We start from the raw sequence: 13,020 nt of genomic DNA on the forward strand, positions 1-13,020 counted from the left end.
GTATAATATTATATATGATATCTACATGCTTACCTGTGCATGGAGATACCTGGAAGGATGCTCACCCAGTTACTAACAGTAGTTTGCTCTGGATTGTGACATTTTAATTGCATTTTACTATTGTGTGTGTGTGTGTGTGTGTGTGTGTGTGTGTGTGTGTGTGTGAGATCTGTGGTATGGTTTGTGTAAATAAACAAGTATCATTTATTTTAAAATAACAAACTCAAACATGTGTATATACAAATATGTATGCAAATCAACATACCAAGAGGATTATAAGATCTGACCCTTTTGTAAACCAAAGACATTTTGCAAGAAGAAAATTCTTTTTTTTCTAAAATTTTAATTTTGTTTTGGGGAATAACCGATTAACAACAATGGTATTAATAACCCTGGTGGCTCAGTGATAAGGGATGTGCCTGCCAATGCAGTAGCCGCAGAAGATGTGGGTTGGATCCCTTGGTTGGGAAGGTCCCCTGGAGGAGGAAATGGCAACCCATCCCAGTATTCTTGCCTGGAAAATACAGTCTGTGGGGTCACAGAGTCGAACGTGGCTGAACTCCCATGGCATAGCTGATTGACAATGTTGTGACTGCTTCAGGTGAATAGTAAAAGGATTCAGCCATACATATACATGTATCCATTCTCCTCCAAACTCCCCTTCCATCCAGGCTGCTACATAACATTGAGCAGAGTTCCATGTACTATACAGTAGGTCCTTGTTGGTTATCCATTTTAAACATAGTGTGTACATGTCTATCCCCAAATCAGTAACTATCCCTTCCCCTGATCGTTCCCCATAGGAGAATTATTTTCTAACCTTCAAAATGAATGTTTTACCTGCCTTGGAAATGGTAGCCTTGTTATCTTGTGTCAGAGAATTGTAACAATGTCCCTTTAGCAGAATTTCCTAAACCTCCCTGATGATATGACTCATCTGCTGCGTACAGTGCTGAAACCTAAAATTCCCTGGGGCCCTTCTCAGACCCACTGAATCAGGGTCTCAGGGAGGGACCTGGGATGCCTCAGGTGATTCTCATCATCAAGAAGCCGCCTTTACAGAAATATATGTTATGTGTTTTCAAGTTTTTATAGAATGCCTCTTGGAATAGCCTTTCCCAGGACCAGCTTCCTTTATTTTCAGAGGCCTGTACTATTTTGCATGGCTGCCCTGGAAAACTTAACAGCTTTTTTCCTAAGACCCTTTTCAGATCTGAGGATTCTTTGACAATCAAGGAGACACTTCAAGAATTATAATCTGTGTTGGTCAGGGATACTGAATTCTTAGTGCTACAGGATTAACCAATTCAAGTTGCCAGAGGCCCCTCTGGGCTCCCTGGAGGACTTGTATATCACACAGACAGTCCCCTGGGCCACTCTCACCTTAGATTCCCTCCCTTGCATGGGAGATGAGGACTTTTTTCCCTTAAAAAGGAAAAATTTTGCCTTATTAAAGGTTTTTTTTGTGTGTGTGTTTTTTAAGAAACTTATTTGGGGAGAGGAAATTCGAGAATTCTTAGACGCTAGAATCATATTTGATTTCAGAATTCTAATTCCTAGCTCATTGTTGTTGTTTAGTCACTCAGTCGTGTCTGATTCTCTGCAACCCCATGGATTGCAGCATGCCAGGCTTCCCTGTCCTTCACCGTCTCCCAGAATTTGTTCAAACTCATGTCCTTTGAGTCAGTGATGTGCTCCAACCATCTCATCTTCTGTTGCCCCCTTCTCCTCCTGCCCTCAATCTTTCCCAACGTCAGGGTCTTTTCCAATGAGTTGGCTCATCACATCAGGTGACTACAAACTATTGAAGCTTCAGCTTCAGCATCAGTCCTTCCAATGAATATTCAGGGTTGATTTCCTTTAGAATTGACTGGTTTGATCTCCTTGCACTCCAAGTGACTCTTAAGAATCATCTATAGTACCACAGTTCAAAAGCATCACTTCTTTGGCTCAGCCTTCTTTATGGTCCAACTCTCATATCCATACTAGTGATTCGCTCATTGGCTGGAGTCAAATGACATTTGTGGTATTTACCATTTTAATATTGCACAGGAAGATTTTCACAAATATGATTCCTGAGCATTATTTGTTCAGTTGTTGTGTCAGCAAAAGCCCGCTTAAGTCAGTTAAAAAGAACCAAAAGGAAAACAATAACAACAACCAAAGACCTACCTCTGCCCCAGCTCTGTGCAGTTGTCTTATTGCTGTAGACAATGAACTGAGGGACAGGAGAGCAGTGATGAGAATGGGCTTTGAGTCTGATAGGTTTGGAGTCTTACCCATCATCTACTCGGTGATGCCCTTGGACAAGATGTTTTCCACAGGGCAATAATACCAAATATACAGGGGCAATGGAAGGATTTACGTTACATGAGTTAAAATGGTCTTTGAAAGATTTGTGGCACATGATGTGCATGTAATCAATTACTTTTTAATCCAGGTTTCTGGATTTTCTGATGGGGTGTTAACAAGTGGCACCTCTCCCTGAAGGGTGTGGGTTTTATATACTCTGCAATATAAATAGTAGTAAAAATAATTAAAGATGTCAAAATGCAGAGCACAGTGCCTTTAGGATCCAGGGCACCTTGCTAGGAGGAGAGGTCTCCCCATAGGCAGAGCATGCTCCATAGCAGGGTCTGTCCAGACGAAACCACATCCCAGGAAGTGCTTCTGTGATCTCCAGGATTGGACTTGGATTATGCTGTATCTCAACTCCTCTTGAGCAGGCTGAATATACCCAGGCCAGCCCCATAAGTTTCCTAGAAGCTGCCCATCCACAGTCTGGCACCCTGAAGTCAGCCCAGACCACAGCCACCTCCTTCCAGCCAGAACTCCGCCCAGCACCGTTCCAGGGCCGCCTCAGACTTGTAATCCATCCAGCTGATTCTGAGTTGCAAAGCCAATTCTTCTGTCAACTTTGTGGCCAGGTGAACCCATCATGGCCAGAAACATTGCCCAGTCCTTACACAGGATGGAGGGTGGCAACAGGGTGGGCTATGCTGGGGTTTGGAGTTTGTACCATTGGCAGTGAGAGGAGAGGCAAGTAGAAGCCACCATCCATTTAGAACTGAGAACTTTCTTTCCCTGTAAGTCTGATTAGTGATATTTTCGTCCTCTTTGTACTTACTGTAATATCTTTTCATTGTAGTGATAATAGCAGCAATGCCAACATATTATCAGTGGTAATAATGATGATGATGATGATTAAAAAGAGGGAGCCCTTTCTTGGGCTACTCTCCCTTCCTGCTATTGTTGCTCTCTGGTCTTCCTATCCCCTAAATAGACCATCTGCCATTCCCACCCTTTCATACCCTGCACTGGGCTCTCTGAAACCCTTGTTTCATGGTAAATGAAACATTCAGCTGAACTCCACCTCCTTGCTTTAATTTAAACTTGGCTTTCTCCTGAGGGCATCATTTCCTGGTAGTAACCTCAAGGGATGCTTTCTACTTTAGATACAAAGAGAAATCTAAGCAGGAGCTGGCTTTGTGGTCCACGCAGAGAAGCTCCAACAAAGGCTGTGGGGCAGGAATGAGCTTGGCAGGGTCTCAAGAGCAACAACTGCAAAGGAAGGCCAGTGCAGCTCCAGGAAGTGAGCTTGGGAGAGTGCAGGCTGGGCTGAGCCTGGAGAAGGCAGCAGGGTCCACTCATATAGGACACAGAGGCTGCCTTAGCCCAGGCTGCTGCATCAGGACACCGCAGACAGGGTGCTTAAACAGCAGACATTTACTTCTCACAGTTCTGCGAAGTGCAAGATCAAGGTGCTGGCAGACTCGGTCCTCAGTGAGGGCCCTCTTCCTGGCTTCCAAACAGCTGCCTTCCCGCCGTGTGCTCACAGGGCCATTCCTGGGTGCATGCAGGTGGAGTTAACAAACTTGGAAAGTGAGCGAGAGTAACATTAAATAACGAAATGTGAAGGCATGAGGGGCAGAGCAGAACTTTGAATGCCTCTCTCCTGGATGTTCTTTTAGGGGATGTGAGGTGACTGCTTATGGAAGGAGGAGTCCTTTAAGTGAATATGCACAGTTACTGGTATGGTTGGTTGGCTGGGGAAGGGAAAGGAATGCAGGCCTTTTGCAGAGTTTTAACTGCCAGCACCTAAATCATGCACGTACTTGCAATTCTTGTGCCCTATCATCATTTGTGTACATGTCTTTCTCTTCATCATGCTGTGAGCAAGCACCCTGTTGTATATTGCCTTTATCTGCTCTATACCTACCCCAGGGTACCTGCTAGGCATTCAAGAAACACTTATTGAAGGAAAGTATCATTATCATGTGGGCCATTTTAAAAGTATTTATTGCATTTGTTATACTATTGCTTCTGTTTTTATGTTTTATGGGTTTTTTTTTTTTTTTTTTTTTTTTGCCTGTGGGAAGCTGCACCCCCTGCACTAGAAAGCCAAGTCTTAACCACTAGACCACCAGGGAAGTCCTGGGAGTGCCTTCATGATTCTAATCCACCAACCAGTGTACACGCCAACTCAATTGCTTAGTTAGCCTGGAAACTTCATGTTGGGTTCCTTTGCTCCCATTTGATGATACTTTATAAAATCATGTTGCAAATATATATGTGTGTGTGTGTGTGTGTGTGTATTTATCCCCAAATCTTAATGTTCTTGAGGAAATCTGATTAAAAGTGTTTAGTTTTTACAGTTATTTGAGGTCTTCTGACCCTGCTTTAAAGACTTTATACACTGTAATACATAATGACAAGTGTTAAAACATTTCATAAACAATAACTACAATTAAAAAAGAAAAAAAAGGACTGTATACACAGTCCTAACTATTCATCAAATCATGTTCTCATATACTTTCCAATTCTTTTATATATATATAGTAATTTTTTTGTTATTGCCATCAGGATAACAGTATTTTTGTTGGGTTGGTTTTTTTGCCGCACTGTGTGCTTGTGGAATCTTAGTTCCCCAACCAGCCTGGGCCATGACAGTGAAAGTGCAGAGTTCTAACTCCTGGACTGTCAGGGAACTCCCGAGGGTAGATGCTATTTGTACTCTTTCTCATTGGTTATTATATTGTCATTATCCTTGTTGCTATATAGACTTCCTTATATAATTTTGAATGATGACTTGCTATGCCAATTAAGTTGATTTGCTGTAATTTAATAGTTCTCCAACCTTGGACAGTGATGGTTTCCATCTTATGTTATTATAAACAGGCATACAATGAAGTGCTTCCCCACGACCCAGTCACCTGCTGTCATCTACCCTCCCAATCCTATCTTGTTATTGAGACAGCTCTGGCCAGGATGATCCATGGTTCTCTTCTTGGTGAACATCTTCTGTTCTTAACTGAACTCTTCAAAATTCCATGTTGGCTGTTCTTCCCTTCTTGAAATTCATTCTTCTCTTGACTTTTTGGACATCTTACTGCAGTGGATTTTTCTTCCTTCCCTTCTGGCAGTTCCTCTTTTATCTCTACCTGGGGTCGTAAGCTTGCCTCCTAAGTATTGGCATTCCCTGGGATCTTCCCTAAGTATTGGCATACCCTAATTCTTTTCCTGCCTCAGTTTTTGTCATGTCTCTGAATACTCTCATTACCTTCCATGACCTCAGCTTTCTTGATACACTGGCAATCTCCAAATCTCTTCCTCTACCCCACATCTCTCTACCTAAGATCTCGTTAATGCCTGGCACATAGTAGACACTTGAACATCTCCACCTGGAGGACCCATGGCCCTCAAAACTCGGTCAGTCCTTAACTAAATTCACCATCCTTCCTCAAGCCCCTCCCAAGATCTGTTCCCATTCCTTTGTTTCCTCTTTTGACAAAAGACACTGTCATCTACTTAGTTAAGCCAGAAACCTAAGAGTCACCTTAGACTCACTTCCCTTTTCCTTACCTCATATCTGATCAGGCAGTGACCCAGTCTGCGGATTCCACTTCCTTCATCCCTTGAGCTGGCTTCTTTTGTCTAACTTCATAGTCACATCATCTCTCACCTGCATTCCCACAAAAATCCTTTTTTTTGTTGTTGTTGTTGTTGTTGGCCTTGTCATTCTTACTGATGCCCCTCCCTGCAACCCCCAGCCAACTCACCCATTTTCCAAGAAGCTGACAGAGTGATCTTCAAAAAATGCCAGTCTAATCCCACTTCTGCAGTGTCACAGTAGAAGACAAACCCTGTTTGCCTGAGCAACCTTCCCTCCTGCTACCTCAACGGCAAGCCTGTGGTCTCTTCCTTTTTTCCTCCACTTGATATTTGTTGTCTTCACCTGGAAAGCTTTCTCCTCTTTTTGCCTCGCAAAGTCATTGCTCCCTGTCCTTTAGAATGTATAAGCTGCTATCTCATCTCTGGAAAGACTTCTCTAAACCCCATACCCCTATCTAAGTGAGGAACCCCTCCTGAAAGACCCTAGACTACCCTGAGCCGCCAGGAATCTTGGTACTTAAATGGTTTCTTATAATTTACTGATTGTCTACTGTAGTAGGCTGAACTCTGAGGCTAGAGCCTAAGTCTTGTATCGGGGTTCTGACTTTATAGAAAGTGTTTAGTAATTATTTGTTGGATAGAAGTTCTTTGGAAAAACAAGATTCTAGGAATGGGGTTCACATGTGCAAGCCCACTTGTGAGAAATATATACTAGTATAACTTGCTTTTCCAAAGAGTTGTATAGATTTATACTGCCACCAGCAGTGGTACTGTATCAATTGAAAGACTTGTTTCAACATGAGTCAGAACTATGTATTGTGTCAGAATGTTGGTGTTTCTGCTATAAAAGTATGTCATCGTTTGGAGTACTGTAATGTATTAGAAGGGCTTCCCTGGTGGCTCAGTGATAAAGAATCTACCTGCCCAAGCAGGAGACTTGAGTTTGATCCCTGGATCTGGAAGATCCCATGTAGAGGGAAATTACCACCCACTCCAGTATTCTTGCCTGGGAAATCCCAGGGACAGAGCCTGGTGGGCTACAGTCCATAGAGTTGAAAACAGTTGGACACGCCTTAGCAACTAATAAACAGCCACAGTGTAATAGAACTTTATGCAGTGATGGACATCCTATATCTACACTATCCAATATGGGAACCCACAAGTGTATGGCTACTGACTGAGCACTGGAGATATGACTAACATGACTAAGAAACTAGATTTTCTGTTTCTTTTCATTTAAATTTAAATTTAAATGTATCCAGTACTCACATGTGACAAGTGGTTATCATATTGGACAGTGCAACTCTAGAGAGGATAAGGAAAATCATTCAGCAGATATAATTATTACATTCTGGGTTCCTTTCTTTTTAAATGCTAGTGGTATAAGCTCACATCACTAAGGTGTGACCAGTTCACAAATGGTGTCATTGTTATTATTAGTCAGCACTGCCTAATTTGGGAAACATTTTCATGTTTTTAATTGTGCTTTCATCAGGAGAGTAACACCTCACCTCAGGAGTACAACCAAAGCATCTAATTCTGGAGACTTAAAGAAAACTGGGAAATGTTACTCACAGTTCTTTTTATTCAGAGGCAGGCACTTTGCCATTCCAAAGGAGGCCAGAAGCCTAACACTTTCAGAGGCATCTGCTCGACTTGTTTTTCCACATAAGTTGCCAAACTTGTTTTCATTAGGCAGGAAATGAAGCAAATTTTCAGGGAGAGAGCCTGGCATCTGCGTCTGCATCTCTTCAGCGGGTCCATCAACCCTTCTACCTTCTGGTGCTGCGCTCTAGGCGCTGACTCATGTTCAGCTCTTTGCAACCCCGTGGACTGTAGCCCACCATACTCCTCCGTCCATGGGGATTCTCCAGGCAAGAATACTGGAGTGGGTTGCCATGCCCTCCTCCCTCTACCTTCCGGCGGGCCTAGGTAAACTATGCACTATTCAACCTAGGAGCAGGATGGACTCAACTTTTCTCTCTCACAATGTGGTTTCCTTAAGATTTCAAACCCAAAGGTATATTTTTATTCAGTGTACCTGTTTTGATTCTCCAAATAACTTACATGCCTTTAAAATAAGGAAACTTTTATTTATTGTGGACAATTATATACCCGAAGACTTCTCTGGTGACTCAGACAGTAAAGAATCCACCTGCAACGCAGGAGACCTGGCTTCCATTCCTGGGTCGGGGAGAGCCCCTGAAGAAGGGAATGGCTATCTACTCAAATATTCTTGCCTGAAAAATGCGGTTGACAGAGAAACCTGTTGGGCTGCAGTCCATGGGGTCGCCAACAGTTGGACACGACTGAGTGACTAACACACAACAGAGGACTCTACAATGAATAAATGTACTGAGTTGAATTTGATGAATCCTGCCTGATAAGCATTTGTGACCTACTTTGGGGCTTCCCTTCCCTTGTGGTTCAGCTGGTAAAGAATCCCCTGCAATGCGGGAGACCTGGATTCGATCCCTGGTTGGAAAGATCCCGTGGAGAAGGGAAAGGCTACCCACTCCAGTATTCTGGCCTGGAGAATTCCAAGGACTGCTACAGTTCATGGGGTCGAAAAGAGTCGGACAGGACTGAGCGACTTTCACTGAAAAAAAAAACAAAAACTCAGAAGCTGTTGATGGAAGAGGAGTTTTAATCTCTACTGGAGTTGTTGGGAATGTGCCAAAGAGATAACTTAGAATATATTTTCCTCAAAAGTCTCGTTTTATTATTTAACACGAACATCTCACACTCTCCGAATTCAGGGTATCAATTGTTGAGCCGAGAAACGTGGGGGTACCATCCCGGGTGTGTATGTGTGTGCGTTGGCTGGCCGGTCTGGTCTCTAGGCAGAACAAAAACAAAACTTTGGATTCTCCGGTTCTTTCCTTTGGAAGAGAATTGGGAAGAAGGGTCTGCAAACCTCCCCAAAAAGTGTTCCTACAAGATGCGCACGCGACCTTGGGGGCAGAAAGAAAGTGAAAGTGTCAGTCGCTCAGTAGTGTCTAGCTCTTTGCGACCCCGTGGACCCACCAGGTTCCTTTGTCTATGGGATTCTCCAGGCAAGAATACTGGGGTGGGTTGCCATTCCCTTCTCCAGGGGAATCTTCCCGACCCAGGGATCCGAGCCTCCGTCTTCCGCATTGCAGGCAGATTCTTTCCCCGCGGACAATGAGACCACCCCGCACTCGATGCTGCACGCGAACTTGCAGCGCTTCCCCGGCGCGCGCCCGGAGCCGGACCTGCTGCCCCGAGTGCGCGCCGCGGAGCGAACCATCGGGTCCGCCGGAGGGGGGTTGGGCGTGAGGGCCGAGGGACGCTCGGTCCTCGGGGTCTCCCTGCTGCCGCCCCGCTCTTCGGTCCTCGGCAGAGAGTGGCGCACGCCGCTCCGCGGGGACTCCGGAGGCACGGCGCCTGCAAGCCCTCCCCCCGGCCGTGCAGGGGTGGTAGCGGCCCACTTGAGAGTTTCCGCGGCCAGGCAGCCGGCGCAGAGGCGCTGCGTTGGGTAGGGGGCGGGCCGTTGCCGCCGCCGCCGCCGTGGAGGGAGGGACAAAGGGGTGGGTCCCCGCGGACTTGCACCGGGCTAAAACCCGGCTGCGGGGCGGGGGACTGACCTGCAGCCTGGACAAGGAGGAGGAGTGGGGCCCAGGACAGGCGCGCCCACGCGGGACCCGCGCCCGAAGATGCCGGTGCGAGGAGATCGCGGGTTTCCACCTCGGCGGGAAATGTCAGGCTGGCTCCCTGTGAGTTCCATCTTGCGTTCCTCTTGGTTGGGAGAAGGGTCGCGAGGAGAGAGCCTGGGAGCGCGTGGTGGGCTTCCCGGATGCGCCATGGGTGCCTGGGATTCTCCCATGGGGAGGTGGGGTTGAGGGCAGCGGGTAGGTTTCACCGGACGGGGGTGGTGGCTCGTGGCCTTCGAGGCTCCTGGATCCTTCTCTCTGTTCCCTAAAGTCACTTGGACTTCGCCTTAAATCGCGAGTAGGGAAAAAGTTGAACTCTGTCTTGGATCCCTGCTACTTTGGGGGCGTCTCGCTGTGCCTGCTGTGTCGCCTGCCCTGTGCCTGTGTTTTGCTTCTCCGTTCCAAACCTCACTCTCTGGTTGATGCAAAATTACAGGCGTGTGTGCGTGAGACTCACTGACAACTCTTTGGACCAGAATCCTCATTTTCCCTTTTAATCAGTTACAGCTGCAGTAGAAGTAAAAGTTGTTTGCTGTAGGAAGTGGAGATGGGGTTTGGGAGGACGCCACGAGAAGAGAGTGATGAATTGTTTGTACTCTGGTATTATCTTACCTGTCACCAGTCCCTTTTCTGTCTGCATTTGTGAAGTCTCTGCTTTACACAGTAGTTTATTTTAAATTATAAATAATCAGGGGTTTGACTACAGGGTTTTAACATTCTTGAAATGTGGATGAACTTGGGAGTGAATACTCCAGGGCTTAGTAATGGAAAGGAATACAGCCTCCCACCTCTGTTTTAGCTTCAGTTAGGCAGCGCTGCCGTCTTGGCAGCTGTCTAGCCTGAGTAATGGTTGTGGTTTCCCTGCAGTTCCCAGTGGAAACTGCCCTCATAGAAACTGCCCTCATCCCGTCATAGAAACTGCTCTCATCCCATCATAGAAACTGCCCTCCCTTCCTCAGTTAGGGGAATCCCAGCAGAGAAGGCAAGAGGCCCTTGTCCTCAGATCTTTAGGTGGTCTGGGCCAGCTGTGCTGACACTCTGGGAGAACAGGTCCACTGGTGTCTGGATTATTCCTGGGCGAGACAGTCTGCATACAGACCTTGGAATTAGACTTCTCTTTTTAAATGAGGAATTAGTGGTCATGATTGCTTTTGTAGCAGAGTGCCGTGTGATATTCTGCCTTAGAGAATTAAATTTGGTTATTCGATAAATTTTCATGACTGACTTCACTTCAGTGTGGGAATCCCTCTGTCACCCTGTCTTGTTGGGGAAGAATGCAAATCTTTAAGACTGTTTGTATTCCAATTAGAGATATGAACAGGATGCTGTAGTTTTCCCTCTTTGGGGAGATGAAGGAAGGGGGGTGCCTTACTAAGGCGGTGGTGGCTTTTGAGGTTTTTCTTGCACTTTTTCCGAGCTGCTGTCAGAGATTGACGAAGGGAGATTTCCCCCGCCTGATTCGATGCTGCAACTTTTTCAGGACCACGCAGCTAATAGCATAATGAGCATCTACTTGTGCCGGTCCATTGTGAAGAGGTGAGTGCATGAGATAAGCAAGACTCAATTTCTGTCTTTTAAGAGTCTGCTCGGCAAGCTGAAAATTTTAGGTGTGTTTTTAGATGGTGCAGACCCTCTCTGCTGGGATACCTGTGGCTGAAGGAGGGAGTGTGGGATACAGATGCACACTCTGCAATACAGAAATGCAACCAAGTGTGGGATTGTCCTGTGCACACTCCCTTCAGGGATTCTTTTGGGGAAGAAAGTTTGCCATTTGAACAGATTCCTCACAGCATAAGTCAGTCTAGAAGATGGGGCTAGTAACACACCTCACAGGGTTGAGTGAGAACTGAGTGAAATGTGCCAGGGTGCCTGACCAGTGGGTGCTAATAAACAGTAGCTCGTACAGTCGTTCCCTGGTATCATGCAGGGGGGAAGAATGGTTCTGGGACGAACCTCTGTAGGATACCAAAATCCAAAGATGCTCAAAGTCTTTAATATAAAATGGCATACATAGTATTTTCCTCTAACCTCAAGGCATCCTCCTGTGCACTTTAAATCATCTCTAGGTTAAGATCCCCTAGAGGAGGGGCATGGCAACCCACTCCAGTATTTTTGCCTGGAGAAGCCCGTGGACAGAGGAGCCTAGCAGCTGTGTTCCATAGGGTCGGCAAGTAGTCCCATAAGACTGAAGTGACTGAGCATGCAAGCACAGGCTACTTACAATACCATATACAATGTAAATATTATGTAAATAGTTGTAATCACAATGTAAATGATGTGTAAATAGTTCTTGGTACGGCAAATTCAAGTTTTGCTTTCTGGAACTTTCTGGGATTTCTCCTCTGCTCCCATACATTTTTGCTCCATGATTGGTTGAATCCTCAGCATATGGAGGGCTGACTGTAATATGAAACAAAACAAGTGCTGAAAACTCTTACATGCAGAATCCTGGGTTACTAAGGCAAGTGGGACCTAGAAGCACAAGTAGGAGATGCCAGGTAGGTATCAGGGCAGTTGCTGGGGGAAAGAACAAGAGATGCTCACACTCTTGAAAGACCTTGAATGCCAGTAAGAGAACTTTAAGAAAAAGCCACAGAAATCCCTACTGTATTAATGACTTGACTTTTCCTGCAAAGGAGTGAGCCAGTTTCCTAGTAAACACTCTACCCCACACCCCCTACATAGGGAGTATTACTATTTGGGGGGCACTCATATGCTTAAGATCCTAAATTTTTTAGCATCACTTGCTGGGGAGTTCCATTTGCAAGGATTTCTGCCTCCATTTGTTTAACTTTTAGTCTAATTCTTTGTATATTGACAAAAGGTCGCTGCCAGACTTTTCTCTTCCGTGGAAGAAGTGCCTGGGAATTCGAGGGAGCTGATAAAATCCCTGGTGACTTTAGCAAGTTTTTCTTTTCTGAAGACGTTCTTCTTAGGAGACAGATAAGTCCTTGAAACTAGGCAGGGCCACTTGAGTCTTGTGTGCCGTCACATGTTCTATAGTTGAAAAAGTCATGCAGAATTGGTGGGAGAGTAGCTTTATGTGTAGGAAGGGCAGGTGGGGTGAAGAGTTAGGAAGGGTTAGTAGTCATGCTGAGACTTTCAACATACCTCTACCAAAATTATGAGCCATCAGGGAATTCCTTGCCTAATCCCTGAAACAAATCCCATTGAGGAGCTGTGGCTGTAGATTAGTTTATCTAGGTTGAGAGCTGATAACCTATAAAATGTCTTGTTGATCAGACTTGAGGCGGTAATCACGGGGCAACAAGTGCTGGGCAAGAATGGCCTTGGACCAGCCAGCCTTGGGGTTGAGAAGAATTTTCATTGAAAATTAAGTGGGCATGGTAGAATGATTGTCTAAGATGTTTTACTGAGTTCATTTCTTCATCCTAAATCCGAGGGTCAGGGTCAGACACGTAGACTCAAGGGTCAGATTCAACACCTGTTTAGT

General features: G+C 45.4%; 1 protein-coding gene across 4 annotated transcripts in view; it reads left to right on the forward strand.

Annotated features, from left to right (window-relative positions):
* The window catches only part of TJP2 (tight junction protein 2), a 124,166-nt gene that overhangs the window by 36,513 nt on the left and 74,633 nt on the right, over window positions 1–13,020 (forward strand). For 2 of the 4 annotated variants that reach the window (XM_065908230.1, XM_065908231.1), the window contains exon 1: window positions 9,454–9,629. The exons of 1 other annotated variant lie outside the window; for it this stretch is intronic. In XM_065908230.1, the coding sequence (XP_065764302.1) occupies window positions 9,570–9,629 (60 nt within the window). In that variant the 5' untranslated portion in view covers window positions 9,454–9,569. Of the gene's footprint in view, window positions 1–9,453; window positions 9,630–13,020 lie in introns of those variants that run through there. One more of the 4 variants, XM_065908228.1, reaches the window with a different exon arrangement.

The sequence above is a fragment of the Muntiacus reevesi genome, chromosome 17 (genome assembly GCF_963930625.1).
Source record: "Muntiacus reevesi chromosome 17, mMunRee1.1, whole genome shotgun sequence".
NCBI lineage: Eukaryota > Metazoa > Chordata > Mammalia > Artiodactyla > Cervidae > Muntiacus > Muntiacus reevesi.